We start from the raw sequence: 20600 nt of genomic DNA, 5'->3' as shown, positions 1-20600 counted from the left end.
CAGTGTGGGACGTGCTGAGGTATTTTTCGTTCCTTACGGTGCTTCACATGTGTGCTTCAAATATCAATTCTTCGAAGCAGAAAACTTGCCACAGTGCACCAGCTCGGAATTCGGTTTGAAAGCAATATAGGGTGGAGAGTTCACATCCTCTCGACCAACAGCTGCGTTTTATGATTCCAGGTAAAACGGGAACCGTGCTGCATAGAGCTATTAGTCTGGCTACTGTCGAACCTGAACGGTGGGGCATTTTTATTTAATTTTATCGAGGAACATATCACACGTTTCATTATTGTATGGAGTCGAATGAGTATTTTGATAAAGAGCTATACATTTCTGTTTCACATTTTTAAATTATTAATTTAAAAATCAATTCACTTCTAATTGACAGAGCCACACGCTTTAAGGAGCTTTGATTCTTGACATTCACATAGCCAATTTTCGATAGAAACCTCTTTAAATTATTCACTTTCTTCACTCTTTCTTCCACTGATTCGACCACAAATTTCCTCGAAAACACACCTCAAAACCACACTTAATTCTAAGAAACTCTCGGTCATACACTTTCACTCGACTACCACACCGAAGACAGCGTGTTTTGGGCACACTTCACGCGGACTCGTTCAGCATCGCACGAGATGTAGAAATTAACTGCCAGTCTGCTCTGGTGGAACAGCATTCCAGTAGGCCTGGAAACGCCGTACCGGAAGCGACCACCCCATCCCTTACACACCGTACACCAGCAAGCAACAAACACGTTCGTGCCGAACGGACGAACCGTGTGCGCGTAAGCGAGAAAGTGTCAGCGCTCCTCGAGTGAAACGGAACAGGCCAGATCGAAAAAGGACGAACACTTGAGGAATGAGCATGGGCACACGAGCACATTGAAGCCCGCTCAGCTGAAAGCCCGCAATCATCATCAACATCATCGCCGTGATCGTTACAGGGACGCCTGCTGTCGGGACGGTTGCAGGAATTTAGGCGCTCTCCGTACGCGGACACTGTCAACAGAAAGAGACTGTGAGAGTTGTCATGCGGGAGAGCGAGAATTAGAGAGAGAGAGAGCGAGAGTGAGCGGACTGTTATTTTGAAATTCTACACCGACAATCGACCAACGAAATAGCGCGCCATTTTAGGAGCTTTGCCTTGCACAGGGTTGCTTCCGTTCGTCGATTGTGAGTTCTTTGTTATGATTTCCCCTCCTGAGTTACCCGGTGAGTGCTTCACAAGGAAAGCTTTAAGGGGAAGCTTAATCACATGCGAGCTTTCTTCATACACCGTTTATTCCCGCCTCACGTGAGAGTTCATTCAACCGGCCACCGGGGAAAAAAATGATGATAAAGGATGACAACGTTTACCGCTGTTTTCCATCGTTTTTTTTTTTGTCTGATTGCCAAACGTAAGTCGTTAAGTTTTGATCTTGAACATGCCGTCAAACCAGCAGTGGAGTGGATATTAGTCTGTCTCGCCTAGTGAACTGCGAAACCGAACAGCTCGATAGGTTTGCCAGACGAAGTGATAATGGTTATTTTATTGCACCGTCAACTATTACTGCCCCTACTGCTCTCCTCGTCGCTTCCGGCTGCTGCCGTTGGACAGAACAGAAAATTGCATGCATTGCGAGAGGCTGATTGTTGATAGTGCCAGTAGTATAATGTGATCTGGTTCGCATCGGTATCGTGACGCATAAAAAGTAATGGAAAATTATGCATGATTACTATCGCGCCCGAATACGCAACGTCAAACGGGTGAAGGCGGTGGTAAGGGAGGATGGGGGGATTATTTACTGTCCGAAGCGGTCGTGCTGACGAAATGGATCAATATGCTTTAAGCTGGGCGGATGGGAAAATTAAGCTTTACAATGTCCACTCGGGCTCTCGTTGTGTGATTATTTTATTATATTCATTTTATTTTTCATGCATGTGTGCATTTATTCTGCATGATGTGTGTCAAGAATAATTAATAATAGTCTTATCTTTTTTGTTCTTAGCAAAAATTACCCAAAGCAAGATAATTTGTCGAAAAGAGCTTTCGTTCGTAGGAGAGTATTAAATTTTTTCCATTAGAAACTAATTACAAATTTCATCCTTGAGGTATGCAATTTGTTGTACACCATTGATCAAATGAATCAAACTGCATATTAGAAGTGTTATTTGGTTGTTCATCTGTTTTAATAACCATTTTTTTGTGTTTTTTAGAGTAAATTCTTAAAACATGAATTCACTATTTTTAAGAGAGGATTAAAAGAAGAAGACATCTTGAAGGATTTTTTTCACTTCAAGTTCTACGATCTGCTTTATAATCTAGCTTGTGCATATAATATGCAGTGGATGAGATTCACCAGGCTCCTTTAGCAGTCTAATTATAGTTATAGTAATGTTATTGTAAGATTGCAACGGTTTAACAGAAGACGGTGGATCGTCTGCTTATGGCTAAGTAAGCATGAAAGGAATAACACTATAGACAAATTTCTCATATCACAGCCTAAATGTATGCTATTTGCAAAGTAAAATATTGCAAATCAGGCGTGTTATTTGCTTTTTTTTAATAAAATGGAGTGTTAGAAATATTTTCAAGCTTTTATCTCATCATTGATAATACTCACAATCTCGATAGATGTTAAAAATAACCCCTTTCAATTGCTAAATTGAGACACATTGCTGACCACTATATAAAATTCTGTACGTCCTCTACTCCGAGCTCAGAAAGCAATTTGATTTACGAGTACAGTAAAATATTTCACGACTCAACCATCATCAGCAGCAACAAACCATCAACAGGGCACCGGGTACCTTCATTGATACGGCTTTCCCTCCACACACTAGATAGCAACGCGAGGTTTGATCCGAAGAAAGAAAGATGTGCGATACAGAAAAGGCTGCAATAAAGATTATGACGATGTTACGTTCTTTGTTCGGTTTAACGTTGCATTGAGAAAAAAAGGTAACAAAATAAAAAATTGTGAAAATATTCCCCAATACACCAGGTCTTTATTTCCTCAGTCAGTACACGAATGAGGCAAAGGTTTGCAGGAGGTGAATAAGAGATCTTGCTATATTTTCAACGGGAATCAATTTTTCCTTCCGTTTTTTTGGCACGGAGAAAAAGGAAGATGTCACCTACAATATCCTGTCCGGCGTTCGCTTTGGGGTCAGCGGAAGGAATTGAAAATGTTGCGAAAATAATGTTACAGTTGAGCATCACCACCGCTCAACCTCAATGCTTCCGGTCACTGTCACGGTAGGGTGGAACCATGGTACGCCTGCAAGCTCAGGTATCTTCCCATCATTGATTCAAACCAGGCAAAAGGCTTCGATTTGTCATTGGTTTATGGCAGGAGTTTCCCGTGCTTATTTTCCTGTTTACCGGCAAAAGGCTTCACAACGTAAACGTATTCGCACTCTCGTTCGTTTTGCTGGTTCCGTTTCCGTTTGGTTTGCGACAGGTGAGCAGCAGAAGCAGTGGTGGTGGTTGGTGGTGTGATGATGAAGGCCAGCTCCGATCGGACGTCTTCGTTATGAGCTACTATTTGTCATTCTTTCGGGCCCGGTTCTGGTACGGGTGGGTTATTTTTCCCTTCTCGCGTTCTTTTTCGCCCGATTCTAGAGCATCGGGTTTATGTATCCCGTTTCCGGTTCCTTTCATATTTCTTATGTCACAGCGCATAGTTTCATACGCTACGTACGGGGAAGGATCATTGCTTAGTAACGCACTGCGATTCATTTTTCCTTACCAGTCAAGCCATGGAACCCGTTCAATCCCGTGCACAACGGTGGCCACATTGTACTGCCAGGTGGGATCCAGGTGAGCGAAGGATGGCATAAGAAACGACTTCCGCTTTAGAAAATGATCATGGGGTATTATTCATTTTGAGTCCACCCGGTTCCCACCACATTTTCTGTTCGTTTTGTTACGAACAATAAGCTACACTGTAGTGACTGTTCAGGGTGAAACGGTAAGTGCTGCTACAGGAAAGCCTTGCTATAAATTAGCCATAAAAACAGCTGTTACTTAGAGGTAAAGTTTTAATAACTACTAACGTTAAAGTGAAAGAAAGCAAAGGTAAACACAACTTACCTGACCGATAACACTTTGACCCTAAATTAAATCAAAACCCTTTTCGTTTCGGGCTCGGGAACCACAAATGTGCAACAAACTAAAGTACAAAATTTACGACCGTTCGTTTACGATCAATTACGATACTTTGTTTCATGCTAGCGTGCCAGATTTGGAGCACCACAAGCTAAGAATGCACTCCGGATCGGTTTTGTCGACCGTATCCGGAACAGTTTTATTACCAATAAGGGAAGGAAAAAAGGGGTAAAGTGTCATAAAAAATAGGGTAAGGAAGTAAAAGTCTTCTCCAAAATATTACTTTCAGTGAAACAAAGCGCAATCCCATCCGGGAAGCGTGTCCACTAGCGGAACGAGAATTCGATTCAGTTGTGTCTCCCTTTCGATAGAAACTAGTTCAATAGTGTATTGTCATTTTCGTCCACAGGAATATCAACAACAGCTCACCCACACACACACACACACACACACACACCAGGTTGTGTGGAAAGTTTTCCTCCCCTCGGTTTTCGTTGATGCAATAGACGCTTTGCACCGACCTGGGTCGGGCATCGCAGGCAAAACTTTCAACTCGTAACACGGCAAGGAAACTCCAGTTTGTGCAAGAAACTCGTGGACTTTTCCCAAGAACAAACCAAAAAAAAAACGCACGTCGCTTGGCAAAACCTGTGAACGATGTTTATGATCAAAGTTTTAGTCAAACAGTATCGGCTCGGATACTGTTGAGAGTATAATCCGAATCAGAGACCTTCCACGAGGCCCGGGGACAAACGCGCCCTTCAAGGAGAGAAAATTATTTTTTTCCAATTTTACGATCCGATCGACACCGAAACACCCGCTGTTGCTGGAACCGTTGTTGGGAAAGTTTATTGCTTTTGGGGTTCGGTAGCGGATGTTCTTGCGGTTCTGTTTTCTGCTGAGTGTTGGATTTTCTATTACTCTGTCTTGCTCTGTTTTCTCTCTCCGCGCCCCCTAGAACGTGAGGCAGGTTTTGTTTTGCTTTCGGCTTAGAACTAGAAATGCAACGTGCTAGAAGCGCTGGTTGGAAAAGTTTTTCGATCGTGAGAAGAAAAACGTGAGATGGAAACTGTCAACAGTTTGCACAGGGAACGGAACCGTAGCGCAGTGTCAAATAGCAAGAGCTAGCCGGTCGAATATCAAACAATGGTTCCGGCTTTCTGCTTACTTCATGAATCCAATCTGGGTGCACGGGAGTAATGAAGAACTTCTTCTCGGTAACCACGGTAGCTTCGTGTCGGTTTCCCGTGTTCAATGTAAATAGCAAAAGTGAGATTAAAAGAAACAAACAATGAGTCCAACGCACAAGAATCCTCATTTTGGTTTGTGTGTCGTCCGGCCCGATATCAGTCATCAGCATCCTTGGTTGGCAAACATTAGGCCAAGCGATGACCAGTGGGCACAAGACAAGTCCTTGCGGTCTTGTACATGCGTCCTGAATGAGTTTTCGCAACGTGCAACGTTGATCATGGTCGATACTTATCTTGGGTTGTGGTGAAGAGTGTGGTGTTGGTACACTCTGTATGAAGAGTTTGCTTTTGATGACCAGCTGAGTGGTAATGGGACAGAATAGCAAGCAGATCGTTTATCGTGTTCAAGCGCAAACAATTACTCTCCGCAGCCCCGTTCTATTTGTGCAGAATAGAAGAAAAACCGGTAGTAGTATTGATTTTTTTGCAAGTAGTTCAAAAGGGTAGTAGAAGAAAAGGATTTGTAGAAGTTTTTTCTTACAAAAATGAATAATTGTTAAGTAAGTTGAACTTTTGTGCAGAAAAGAAGGCTCAAAATTGGAAACTAAACCTTTTCTTAGTTTAATTTAATTTTTCGTCAAAAAAAATGTACAAATGCTGTTTATGACGAAAATTACGAAAATTAAACGCCTGAAAGTATGCAATATGCGAAACTTATTAAAAATATTTCATGATTCTTTTGAAAATGTCTTTACGTCAGATTTTCGATTATTAGAGTATACATGTTGTAGAAATCCTTCCTCAAATTCAATATATTTTCGCTTTTGTAATGACTCTTAAAAGGAGAGTGATTTTTTATTCTATGGAGTTATAAAATTGTAGGATAAACAACAATTATCTTCAAGCCGTCATAATTAAAAATAAAATTAATAAACCACAATTCGAATAATTTTCATAATTTCGTTTACATTTAATTTTTTCTCCTTTCAATTATGAAACTAAACCAATCAATCAAAACTATGATACCCTCATAATTACATTTAAGCGCCAAAAAGTATGCTATTTGCTAAGCAGAAAATTCATTTCTCAATATTTATTTCTTCGTTTGAATATCTCCTTCTGTACACGATTGTCCACGATTATACACGAGAGGTAAATATTTTCTTCCTCCTTGGACAATAATAACACTCAATAAAAGCGAATAATCCTACACTAATCTAGAGATTATACGCATAAAAAAGTGAACGCTATCCCACCACACCTTAAGACGATAATCGCTTTATGCTTCTGGTGTACGCCTGTGGCACCCTCACACGTATTAATGCGTGCTGAGTTCATGAGACATTTTTATCGATCCACCACCGCCAAACGAGCATTTGGGTAGCCCTGGTAAGCGAGTTCATTTGCCGTATCGCAAGTACTGCAAGGCCAACAAATCCTACCACTGTCCTATTAAGTACTTACAGATGTTTTCGATCTTCGTGTGTTGGATGCGAAAGAAGGCGCACACGCCAGGCGAGAAAACGAACTTTCATTGAGAGAGAGAGAGAGAGGTGCGTGTGGGTGTGGGTGCCCATCTTGCGCTTCCTTTTATGTCTAATCATTCATGGCGTTGAATCTTATTTTACGGTTGCTCATGACATCACAGCTTACGCACGTTTCTGTGCGACCGCTAAACACACAGACACACACACCCTTGTTTAGCGGGGAAAATTCTTCTTGGCGACCATCAGCAAGTGAGTGTTAGGAGGCTGTTTCGTAGGAGGTGCGTTAAAGAGAGATTGTATTTGCTGTCATCCTCGCCATCCAACTCACCCGCTATGAACCCGGTTCAGTAGTCTTCAAATTGACTACGCATCTGAGAGTGCAGCGTGTACAGGAAAAAGGTCCCGCTATCAATTGAATGATGATCGTTCGTTTGCGAGTGCGGGCAGGTTTTCCACGAAAAACACGGAACCATATTTTATCGACATTGCCATCATCATCGTCCGGGATCCACGTATTGGACCCTATCGGAAGCACAATTCCAAACCCAATCGCCGAACCGGCTGGTTGGCTGGTGCCTGTGGCCGTGAATGGCATTTCTTGACTGTCACGATGGGAGAATGTTAATGGACAAGCAATTGAACCACGGTACGTGACATCCATCGTGTTGGGGGTCTTGCGTAGAGGGGGCCCGTTTTTTTTTTATTTGCTGTATGATATTTCTTCCAAGTCATAAAGCTCATAAATGAGTGTCAGCGAAGCAATGGTTGGTGCGGTGTGGCTGGCCATTACAGATAAGTCAGATTTTCTTCTAGAAATTGGTAGACTGACCGACGCGGACGTCACAAGGAGCTGTAAAAAAATGGTCAGTATCGGCGTTCAACGGAGATCCATTTTTATAACAGATGGTGTGGTTATTTATTTGTAATAATTCTAGGAAATCGATTTAACTATTTCGGGTGGTGTAGGGGCCATTAAAAAATCGATATTCTAAAGTATAAATACAACAATCTCAATTCCCTAACCCATTGTCTAAGAATCAATTTAATGTGTCTTCCTTTTATGGAAAAATCAGAACTAAAGGAATCTATTCGCTCAAACGCCTTCATCCGCAAAACTATCAACACCCATTTGCTCACTGAAGCGTCCACTGAACCCGTCCACCCAAGGGGCTTGATGCCCGAACCCTTCACTAAGTAAAGCTGTAAAACCTGACCTGGGTCGAACGGCACCCAACGTCCCATTCCAACATTCTCCATGCAAAACAGGGAAGCCCAATAAATGGGTAAAATGCTCCAGCCCCATCCATGCACCCATGGTGAAAGTAAATTTAATATGCCAAACAAAGTCAACGGCACAAGAAAACTTGCCCAAAAACCCACTCGACCAGCCTCATGACAACCATTGAATGGGTGCCGGAGTTCGGCAGAGCCAACTACCGAGTACGGGTTTTGATGATCGATAAGTTAAACAATATTGAACTGAATGGCAGTCCATTGAGAATGTTTGAGCCCCGACTACTCGTGGCCAATTTTGTTCCATCGCTGTAGAATGAGGAAACAACAATGACTATGGGCGGGTGTATAAATGTGACCAGCCAGCGGTATTGCTGGTTGTTAACATTCCGCCCGGAGAACCTTTACAAGTGCTTTGGGTAAAGGTTTTCGGGAAAGGAAAGCGGTGAGTTTGTGCTGAGATCATCAATAATGCGAGTTTTGCTTAATATTGAAGACAGTATCGGTGAGAGGTTTTGTGGGCAAATGGCTCACCGTTTAAAGAATGGGAAATTGCCTTAAAAATAAATAAAGCTCTAAAATATTTTTGAAGAAGCTTCACGTGGTATAAGGTCGCCTGACGTGTTGACCCTTTCAAATGTCTTGAAACAGATTATTTTTTTAAAAATACTGCCCCTCACTCCACGTTGAAAACAATTCACTGCTGCGTACAGTAACCACGCACCCCACAAACACAGCAAAAGTTATTTCAATTCATGCCCAATTTGTAAGATCATTCGGCCGGCCCCCACGAGCCGGCCACAATGGTTACAACTTTCCACCATTTTCAGTCCAGTCCGAGAATGCCATGAATTATAGCCCAGAACCCATGTTACTTTACTGGCCCAGTTCTTCTGTCAGCTTTCTTTTGCAACAACGGTGGCGAAAAGTTCTGTTGCGTAGCGCAAAAAACCCTCCCATTCGTAAGCATGGGTACCACAACAATTCAAATAAATGCTACCGTTGATGGTGCGCTACCTCATTCAAAACAAAGTTGTAACGAGGCAAAGAATTAGACATTCTTTCTACGCCCAAAACCTGCTCGCGCACAAACGGTGGAAACTTTTTTGAAATTTGAAATAAAAACACAACAAGAAACGGCACTACAATAGAGCTGTACATCTGTGTTCGCTCATCACCACAAAACGGTAGACGTTGTCTGGAGCGAAAACGGCAAGCAACAAAATAACTTTGTTGTCAGCTTTATCGAAACTGTGTACTGCGCGTTTTGTATCTGCGAGTCTGAGGTTTTGATTCTGTTGTTCTGTGCTGGTGGCATGTGCTTTGTACGAAGTGGAAGCAAACTGGGGCAAGCCTATACAATGACATTTTAATATTCTGTGGCTTTGAAGGTTTTGTTGTGTCGATTGTCACCATCAGTCACCAAATCGACCGGGTCAGTCCATTTTCAATTTTCTCTCAATCTTTCTCAGTCACTGAACACACACACACAGCAGTCTTCCTGTGGTTCTTTCTCATTGCGTATGTTGCGCTTTATTGCAAATCCTTGCGTATTTTGTTTCGCTACGCATTTTTAAATTTCATTTCGATTTTAAATTGCTGGAAAATGGAAATGATTTTTAGGTGTAGCGTTGACTTGACTTCTGTGGGGTAAATTCAACTCAAACATTGAATTTAAAATTCGCTTTTGATTATGCACGGCTCGCTCGATTCCTACGGTTGTTGCACGGTTTTTAATTCATCCGTCACGCGAACGCTTTTCAATCAAGAGCGCATATTGAATAAATTATGCATCTTTTTGGTTTTTTTACGAGGCAAATACTTGTGGATTTTTATGAAAACTTATTAAATAGATTACTTAAATGCTTCGCACCAAATTCTACTTAAGATTCAAGACTGCGTTCAAACACGACATCGAATTGCATACTTTCAGGCGCAACTGATATAAGGATGCTTCTAAGGTTATGCAAAGGCTTTTTTTTCTACCGGATTAATTTCTCCATTTCAGTCGAATTTAGCTCTCATTTAAGCGATCGAAACGTATTCTTATAACTCTTTCACTCTCTCCCACTTCATTCAAGCACACATAAAAGCTCTTTCCTCACCAGCAGCTCGTAATGAAATTCCACTGCCAATCAACGAGCTGCGGTAACGAAAAGGTTTGCGAAATAAATGAAATTATATAAATCTTCTCCCGCCGGAGTTTTTGTTGAAGTGGGGGTTTTTTTTTTTGCACCCATTCACTGCGGTAAATGAACGAAACCGCATACGATAAGGGATCATCCTAGCTTTTCCCAAAACTTTCCAAAGCAATTTTGTGTTTTTCTCACGTGTGTGTGCTTATTCGGCGAAGATTCGGTTCGGTTTTTTCCTGTGTCAAGCTAGCGTGTTTGTGGGTTCTGTGAATTGATTATGAATACTTCAATCATTGGCTAGCTTTTTGCTCGAACGAGAATGCTGTCCGGTTTCCGATCAAACCAAGAAAGCGGCGGTGGTGGAGGGTGTTTATTCCTTACGATACGAAATGAGCCTCATTTTTCACTGCACGGGAGGGAAAATACGAGCGAACGGTTCGTTGTAATCAATTTAACTGGTGTGCTTGGTGGGGTTGGTTTCGATGTGGGTCCAGTGCTGTTAAACAGTGTGTCAAAAAGAGCTTTTCTTAAGGATGCTATTTGCTGCAGAGAAAAATAAGTAGATTGCTTTAGCTGATTGTATGCTGGAGGAGATTATTACACGCAAGTTTCACTAAAAACAGAGCTTCACGGTGAAATTTTCCCATCAGTCTTCCGATGCTCTATTATCTCGCTCATAAATATTCATTGAAGTTGATTGAAAATCTAAACTCAATTTTCATGCTCAAAGACGGCTGTGTTTTAGATAAGAAACGTTCCACCTCCATTATGACATTATTATGCATCATGATTGAAAATTATAATAAATCATCAAAGTCCTTAAGAAAAATAAAATCAAACACATACACAGACGCGAACGCAAAGCAATACTCACACCAATCACCGTGATTTGATTCCTAACGCTCCGACGTGTGACTGGAATTAGAAACCCATTAATCATCGCACGCGTCACCTCCCGAGGGGCCATCTTTATCGGCATCCCCTTATCATCACCATTACCATCTCTCGGGCTGACGAGCTTTAAAGGCACGACACCAGCTCCTTCTCCGTTTGCTCCCAGCAAGTGAAATGCTAATCAGATCTACCTTTTCCAACCACGATCAAAGTTCTAGCGTTTGGTCACAAATTGTGTGATACGGATGTGTAAGAAAGGGACAAACAAAACTAAAAACGGCAAAAACACACACCACCAACGATGAATAAAACAACCGACCACAGTTAACGAATTGGCGAGTGATCAAATCATCAAACCGGCAATTCGAAGAAATGGTCCGAGAGGCGGCTTTCTTTTTTTCTTCCCTCTCATGTCTATGCGATCCCATCGTCACCGACGGAAAGTGTCTTCACGGGACCGTCATCTATCAATCTTGCGCTCGTTTCCGATGCATAGAAAGGACCGCAAAGGAGGGAAGGTCGGCAGTTATCTTTTGTGGAGATTTATGAAAATGTTTGACACTCCTCTGTGAGGAAAATCTTTCTTTTTTGTTCGACACAAGATGAAATCGGCGAAAGAAAATCTCTACGAAAAGGCAAAAAGTTCACGAGTGAGGGTTTTAAGAGGTGGTAGAGATTTTTTATTTTCATAATGGTAGATTGCTGTTATGACCTTTAAGAAGCTTCAAACTCATTATTCTTTTGCAGGGAAATAAATTGGTTTGATTTTGCTTATCAGCAACTCCGTCGGGCAAATTAATCTGGAATATTTCATCGTAAATTTGAGTTCTTTTGAGACGAGTGTAAAAACACAATCAAGTCTTCACTAATTGATGGGACATAATAATCTCCTTATAGCATTCGTTTATATTTAGAAGCCTTACCTTGAACGGATCGCGATCGTGCTGCGTTTGGTTGATGTACATCGACGTCCGCCGGCCAACAATCGATCGGCAACCGATGGAGCTGCTCCGTCGCCCGAACCGGTCGGCCGTTACTTGAAGCATCTTGGTATCCTTTTATTTGCTTGGTGTTTATTTCTTACGACGAGAAACACTTTAACTTACTAACCCACCAAAATCAGATTTATAGCATTAGCATGCTATAAATAACGCTATAATACTACTTAACATGGAGCACGATAAATCTTCATCTTCTATTTTTAGAGCACACAAGCACACATATCTTTATAGCACTTTTTTACACATTCAATTGATTTATTTCACTGGCCAAATGCATGTGACACCGACAAAAAAAACGATGTGAAAACTCTCCAGTAATCCACCGTGAACTCACATGCTGCACTCTATTTTCATTTCATCTGGAAAGGAAAGGAAAAGAAAACAAAGAAGGTTAGTCAGGTAGTTAATGTATTGCAAAGCGATTGGGATCTTTTCCGTTGCCTTCACGTTGGCCGAAGGACATGCGTTAACGGAAATTTGAAACAAATCACACACAATGATAGAAAACCGCCGAGCGAAAGAAGAAACCTCAAAGTGACATCATATCCATTCGTATTCCTCGATTTTTCACGGGGATGGAACGGTGCGGTGGATGAATTTCCATTGAATAATGTTTAATCGAATGGTTGATTTTGAGGTTACTTGTACATTGATCTTCCCGACTCTGGCAACGAACTCCAGACTTATTCCACTGGACTCAACTCCCAAACCACAGCTTTTCGTTTTCACTTCTTTGAGCTGTACATTTATTCCATTTGTGAGCATTTGTGTTCGCGATATCGGCCCACTAGCAAACCACAACGAAAAAAAAAGGGTTTTTGCTTAAAACAAAGCTTTTTCCTCCTTCTCTCTTGCACCTCCTTTCCCCACCCTTTGCTTCTTATCCTACCAGCAGCGTAAAATTGAAGAGAAATCGCCCTTCATTGTGTGAAGGTAGCGGAAAACCATCAATTCGGATATCCGGATAAAGGCAGCCGGGTGCCAAAGGTAAAAAAACCGCAAACACAACATCGATCCAGCATCCGATCCGGCTCCGTGGCACAAGAAACAATACGGATAAACGGGAGCTATACCAAAAAAAAAATAACACCAAAAACCAAATTCCAAACCAGTACCGGAATCGCGGTTCTTCTGCCATGCTGACAATCGAGATTGATGGCGCACGGCTTGTCATAGGTGAAACGACCGAAAATCCTGACACGGACCCGTGGCAGGATGTGGGCCCCGTCACGGTGGTAACGAGATTTGTGTTCTGGCGTCTTCTCGCGGTAACGGAATGGAAATTGATGGGACGGCACGGAAAACTCGCGGCACGGTGCACGGTGGTTTTTTGGGCTTTCTTCGGCTCCCGGGGTGAAAGTGGAGTTGCGAAAAAGCGTGCTGCTAACATCGTATTTTCATTAATGTTAATGTGACGATGAGCCGGTGCAGGCGGGTGATCGAAGTGGCGAACGGATGGTTTTCGATTCGGTTAACCGTAAAAGGATGCGATAAGATGCTTTGTGTTGAGCGGCATGTTTGCATAGCAAAGAGTATTATAATTTTAGAGTGAGTGTTAACACGATTTTCAACCGTGAATTGTCTGTGTTTACCCATTTTTTGTGAGAAAATGGAAAGAGTCGGAAAATATAACTCAATTTAAAGGAAACATAGCCATAATACAATATAAAAAGCGCTCTTAAATTCTTTCAAGTGAATTATTTGAGCGTATAAAACGGAATGAATAGTTGTGCAATGCAGATTGCATACTTTTTGATCAATTTCGAAGCAAATGCGCCTTAAGGTATGCAACCAGCATTCAACATTATTTTATAATCATAATTCGAGGTAAAATTAATGATATTTTCCGTTTTTTTAGTTTTTTCTTTAATTTTCAATAAAAATATCGAGATCTTAATTTCACACCATTGCTGGGATATTTACATTAAACCCGAGTTTTCCACGAACTTTATTATTCGGATAATCAAACAGTTTTTTTTAGTACTGCTGGGAAAGTTTTTCCTTTCATAAAAGTATAAATTTCCCGTTCATTACGTTTTCGATGTATTATTCTCATATTTCGCTGTGTGTTTTATTATCACCATGTTAAAACGAGTTGTGTGATTTTTAATCCCTCTTCCCTTTTTTTGCACGAAAAGCACTCACGCCATGTCTATTTGGCTTGTAACATAGATGGATATGGATAGATCGGTTGGAAAAATACACTCTCACGTGCATTACACTTACTGCTCCAGCTGCACGAGAGGACACTTTATTTCCTCACCCCCTCCACCATCCATCGCATGATAAAGTTTTCCTAACGGGTTGCGATCCTGTCTACACGCTCGGTTGTATTTTACTACCACCATAGGTAACACTTCCGAGCAATTCACTAGAGTATACAATTTTCACTCTTCACACTAAATGTCTTCAATGATTCTTCGGGAGCAATAGAGAGAAAAAAATGCACACACACACATACCTCCCAACCCAAATTTTATTTCTTGAAAAAGAAATAAAAATGAAGGCACTTATCACCATCAGAGCTAAGCTTTCCTCCTCCCTCCCCCCCTTTCCCACAGAACGTCGCGCTGAAACTCGTTTTACACGGAAGTAAGAAAAATGTGTTTCCTTTCCACACACACTCACGGTTGCAACTGTAAATGCTCGGCGCTTTGGGAGGAATTCCCAGCTCCCCAGCGTAAGAAGCTTCCCGCAAGAAGTGCCAGCATCAAGCGACACGTTCCAGTGTCTTATGCAAAGAAATCCCAACCATATCCCAACCATATCCCCAATGCGGTTGATCGTCGGAAAAGCGTGAAATATTTTATGCAACCAGCGCGCTCTATTCGAGCGTCTGTCAGAGGACGCGGCAAATGTAGAACCGGGGGGCGTAGCATATCCTTATGCTAGCTCAGAGAGAGAGTGCGATTGTTTGCAGAGACAGCGAACGCTAAACCGAACGATGTTTGCATAGCGAATGAAGTGTTAAATTATAAACCCATTACACGTTGAAAGCGCCTTCAGCCTTGTGGCAAGCAAATACTATGGTGATGGTGGTGTTGGGAAAGCAGAACCTTCCATCTTCTGTTAATCGGCTCCGATCGGAGGAAGGATTTATTACGGAAATCTTCTCTATAGAGCAAGAACAAAACCCGCTACGCACAAAACCATTAAAACAACTCAAATTAAGAGATAAAAGCGTTCTTTTTTTCTTTTAATTCATAATAAGCGAGTGAATTCGAAAGTTTCTTCCGCTTTGGGAAAAAAGCTTCCCATTCATTCCGATGGAGACGCCTGGTCGCCTGTGTCGAGTCCGATGGAGACGCCTGGTCGGTGGTGAAAATTTTCTGTACAACGGTCGCGAAGGTGCTTCCCTGCCACGCTGAATGATAAAAGTGCCAACCACGCACATTATTATTACAGACAAGATATCGGCATCACCCGGCAAAACTTTAGGACCATGGGCGCTGGTTTGCATAACATTATCACCACCCTTTTTGTTCACGCATTTTGCTTCCTGCCCGGCCGTTACTTGTGTAGGAAAATTAAGTTCTACGAATGGAGCAAAAACAACCTACCCGTGCTGAATCGACGGTTCTCTATACGCAGCGTAGAAAAACCCGGTGACAGGCGGCAAACAGACCTAATAAATATCCGAATCCATGCCCCGGCCGTGGTCTTTGTGGAAGAATCTGTTTTGGCACAGCTTTTCTGTAAGAAGTATTCAAATTTCAACTTTTCACCAGCGTCTTTGTGTTTGGAAGGCTCACAGCTCAGCCCTCGTGCCTGCATTCGTGACCCAATGTCAATCGCAAACGAGTGGAAAATTGAGATGCCAGCTGGCCTCATTTACATTCAAATGGATTTGGCCTTCGTTTTGTGAGTGCTTTTTTTCTCTCTCACTGTCCATTCTATGTTCTAAACCAAATCATCTCGCTTTCTTCCCAACATTCTATACAGCTTCTTCGTTTCTGATGCAAACACTTTGAAAATCATAAACTCACCACGAACCTGAAGCTTGAAGCAATTTCGATCGGCGCCCGTTGATTGACGCACCGTCGCGCACGTAAAACTTGGCCAGCGTGCTGAAAAGGTCAGCCCGGTGTGTGTCGGATTGCTGCTGCTTCACACTTTCCTTTTCATCGATCAACCGACCCGATGAAAGAGTTTGGTCGTGCGGGACAAAATCGATTAAATTTTACGCTTCGCGCGTTCGTTGTCGAAACGAATTTCGCGTTTTTCAGCGCGAGGCCCAACCATAACCGTTGATTGATTTAAATTATCCTTTCGTTTAATCACTTTCCGCGTACCAAACCATTAGGAACAATTTTATGCCTTCCATTGGAGTGGGTTCGTAACCTGCTGATGCTTGTTGCTTATTTTTTTCTCTTTTGACTTTAATTACACATAAAGCATAGCAGTTCGGGAGAAAACACATTTTCGAAATGAAAAGCTTAATTATTCGCATGGGAAGCATAGGGTACGATTTCCCTCCCCGTTTTAATGAAAGCACGACACTGTGCAATGGATACCAAAGTTTGCATATTTAAAAATATGGAAATTAAATTGTATTAAACAATAATTCGTTCGTATCGTGGTGCAGACCGCCTACCCGACGGCCTTTGTAAATTGACGAGTAAAGCGTGTGGTAAGGCTATGAATATGCAACCAATTAAATCCTTTGATATGATTCGCAAAGGTGAATAGCTCACCAAACTGCGTGCCAGATCAATAATTAAAAAGGACTTTATTTTGTTTCCCCCATACGCTCATGTGGGTTGAACAATATGAGTGCAAAAATGAGCAAATGAAACGCCGACAACACATTTGATTGAATCAATTCATCGACCGTCATTTCGTTGAACAAAACATGCACCCTCCCTCCCGCACGCACGCTTCTCGTTGGATTTGATATCCAATATATATTCGTATTTTGACATGGTCTCGTATGCAGACGATTGCATTTTATGCACCGATGTACCGGTGCATGAACAGAACCACAGCACAAAAACATCCCCGGCGCCGATTGTGGGAAAAAGCTCCCCAACAATCCTGTTTCGAATGCGATTGACTGGATTCGAAAACACCAGGTTCGAACAGGGGAAGAACGAAGGAAAAACCACAAAACCCGATCAAGGAATGGCACATCCACAGCCGTATGTCAGCTTTCCGAAAAAGCGGCTTCGCGGTTTGTGATGAATACGGCACAACTTTATCACATTCATACATTCCCATCAACAGTGTGTCAGCGGAGTCCACGACAGAAAAAGCCCATAAATGATTGGCATATTTTTCACTGATTTGACCACCCGAACCCAATCCAATGGGTGCGTGTGTGTTGCGAACTGCAATCGTAAACAATTCACATGAGCAGGATTAAAGCTGTGAACCTTTACGTGTAGAAGAAGGCGAGGAGAGTTGCACCGTTTGCTCTAAAAGTCGTCGACAGAGACATAATCCTTTCATCGTTTCGTGAGAGGTGAATTTTTGGGTGGGTTTTCTATGGTTTTTGGTCAGTTCCATTATATCTTCCCAACTTCTCTTCTAGCTCTAGGGCTGGTGCATGTTTGGAGCATAGATTGCCGAAGCCCCGGTGAAAGGTAATCCTGGTGACTGTGAGATTAATTTGTAGCAATTTGTATTTTTAGGATGGATTGTGGTAGTTTTTCTTTCCCCGGGAGAGGTTTAAATGGGTTCCCGGGACCATGGGATCTCCTTCACGTTTATGACGATTTGCTTCTTCGAGATGATTCGCTTTGCTTTCCCGCAGCGAACGGTGAAGACAAATGGTACGTTGAAATTTGATTTTTGTTGATGAAGGTTTGCTTCGGTTGTCATCGGATACAGCGAGTCGTTTGGTTTACCTCAAATGCTCTGCTTGACAGACGGACGAGAGAAATGCGTTTCATTTTTTATATATTTCTATGTGCTTCAAATGTTTTTTACGAAATTGGAAATTTTGCGATTTTCTTCTCAAGCAATATTTGTAATACTATCTTCAATAAACGCCTAACAGTATGCAATGCATATTTCATGTTCTAGCACAAAGCTTTAATATTATGTTCTACTTTTTCTACCTCTTTCATCAACCTATCATCTACCAAAGCTATATTTTCCTCACTACATAAACGCTTTTGTTATGCCATAATGCGCTGTTTATTTAAATACGTTTACTTCTACCCGGCTGCTTCTAGCCCAATACGCTGTACTCCATAAAGAAAAAAATAACCCGCAAGTAAAATATGGCAAATGGTCATGATTGCCGGAAAGATGCTACCACTTCCGGCACGCGAAAAACAATACCACGCGACGGAAAAGCACAAGCGGAGGAAAAATAAGCACACACACACACACCATCCGCGAGCATTGCGAAAACCATGAAACAAAAGCTTTCGCACGCATAATATTTCCCCTTCCACAGGGGCTTTTGTGGGGAGGGGATGTCGATATAAAAAAGGGAAAGCCACCCTTCCCGTTGTAACGATCTTGAGCGGGCTATCTAGATGGTTGACAAAAAAAAAAAGATTGAGTCCATTATGGACGAAAAGGAATATATAGTGAATTTTCCTTCCGTAGTAATAAATTTTCTCTAGGGAAGGAAAATCACCATTTTGTTCAATGTCTTCCTATTTAGATGAAATTCCCTACGGAGCGTTTCTTTTCGCAGCAAGGCTACAAAAATGAAGAAATATAAAACAAAAATCGAGCATTGGTGAAGTGGTGGAGACGCCTGGTACTTTTCGAAAAATTTGTTTGCATTACATTGTTGGGAGGCTCTCTATTTTAAACTCAAGATTTGGTAAGATAAAAAGCATCAAAGTAGCCTCAATCATCCAAAGCCTACTGTTTTATATCGACAAGTGAGAGGATAACTAACGATGACATTTCACTGTTTCATTTCGCTCAATGCGTCTACTCACGCTCACCAGTGCGTAAAGTGAGAACTGTGGCTTAAAGCGTTGCTTCTTATGGCAAGCACAAAGTCAAACGGAGCACAGTAACCCCATTCACAAGCAACATGAATAATCGACCGTTTGAACTCCGGTTCGGTGTGGCATATTTCTGCGGCCTGTTTTGCTGTTCGGTGGCCATTTTGGAGCAATCGTTGCGTGTACATTGCGCTGCTGTACACAGATCGACACCTTATAAAGGAAGCGAAAGAACTTAAAAAAAACACGTGTATCGAAGTTCAAAGCAGTGAGTAGCAGTGGGGGCAGAAGCAAACAAAAAAAGAATGGTGGCGATTTGTTTCTTTCCTTTGTAGCTGTTTTTTTACTTTAGCTGCCTCCCGAACTTACAAGCCCCCAAAGTTTTATTTGCATGGCTGCTGTCATATTTTGCTGCTGCGTTTCATCGTCGAGTTTAGCCATCCCTCAGCGGATTTCGGTTTATCGTTTCGGCTCAGTGTGCCTTGTGAACTGGTTTGTTTCTTTTCACGTTCCGCGGTTCGACATTTCACGATTCCTGTGGGAATACACCGAGTGCCAAGAGCAACACATGGAAGTATTTTTGTTCTGGCTGCTTCTTTTTCCACCCTACACTGTTGTTTTCTCTTTTGTTTTTAGCAGCGAAACACTTGTGCGAGATGTGTGTGTGCTGAGGACCATCATGGCGCGGCGTGAACGTTGTCGATTTCAAAGGCAAACAGCCACTGCTGAATGCTTAGCTGATGGCGTTGAGAACGTTTGCAGGGGAGGATATAAAACAGTGAACATCAAAATGATGAATATATATTTCTGGTGGAAGGATTTATTTCCCGCACGCACACATGAAACTGGAAGGTCAGTTACTTCAAACGGCGGTGTGATTTTTTTGTGCTTTATTGAGGGTGAAACGTTTCCAAACACGCAAACACTACCTAACCGCTCGTATGAGCATAAGCAGTTTAAACATGAATACATCAAATCCACCAAGAAAGCATTATGAAAATGTCACAATTGAAAGCAACAGTAATAAAACAATTAATCAAGCTCGGCTTGTAGAGCGATCATGTCCTCACATCAATGTACGCTCGTTAATCACGAGCATCCATTGGCGGAGTGTATTTCCGTTGCGAAAATTTAACTTAAACGGTTCAACCGTGGCAAAACAATTAATCTTCCCACATTTTTTTCCAGCTGACCTTTCACGCTGTGTCTGTGATGTAACAACCCGTAAATGTGTTGAGGAAGTATAAGGCGAAAAATGGAAGGAAGAAAGAAGATGAATTAAATTCACCACAACATATACCGATATAGATACAGCTTTAAAGCTACGCTCAATGGAAGCTCATGTGTGGAATTATATCTCGGAGCAATTTTATACCGAAACCGTGCTTTATTACCCCGGTACCGGTAGCGCTCACAAAACGTCCCGTTCCGTGAAGACGAATGTGAATGTTGTTGGGTGCGTAGCCTTTATTGTACGCCACATAAAAGTCAGTTGCTGTGATACAATATCTTCAACGCAGAGGGTGGCTTCCGGGGTGTTCTTTTGTTTAGGACACAAGCAAGTGTCACTTTACACCTCTCGCTTAATATAGAGCTGCTTTCGTGTATGCGTGCTTGGGTGAGTAAAAGCAATCAAATTTATTAAATCAACTCGATGGCA

General features: G+C 42.0%; 1 protein-coding gene across 8 annotated transcripts in view; it reads right to left on the bottom strand.

The window, feature by feature from the left end:
• The window catches only part of LOC118510869, a 67991-nt gene that overhangs the window by 37112 nt on the left and 10279 nt on the right, over positions 1-20600 (bottom strand). For 3 of the 8 annotated variants that reach the window (XM_036053217.1, XM_036053218.1, XM_036053219.1), the window contains exon 2: positions 11952-12388. In XM_036053217.1, the coding sequence (XP_035909110.1) occupies positions 11952-12074 (123 nt within the window). In that variant the 5' untranslated portion in view covers positions 12075-12388. Of the gene's footprint in view, positions 1-449; positions 633-11951; positions 12389-20600 lie in introns of those variants that run through there. The other 5 variants (XM_036053221.1, XM_036053223.1, XM_036053220.1 and 2 more) reach the window with 5 other exon arrangements.

This window comes from Anopheles stephensi, chromosome 3 (assembly GCF_013141755.1).
Source record: "Anopheles stephensi strain Indian chromosome 3, UCI_ANSTEP_V1.0, whole genome shotgun sequence".
NCBI classification, from domain to species: domain Eukaryota; kingdom Metazoa; phylum Arthropoda; class Insecta; order Diptera; family Culicidae; genus Anopheles; species Anopheles stephensi.
Note: the sequence above shows the minus strand (reverse complement) of the source record. Positions and strands in the feature narration are given on the sequence as shown.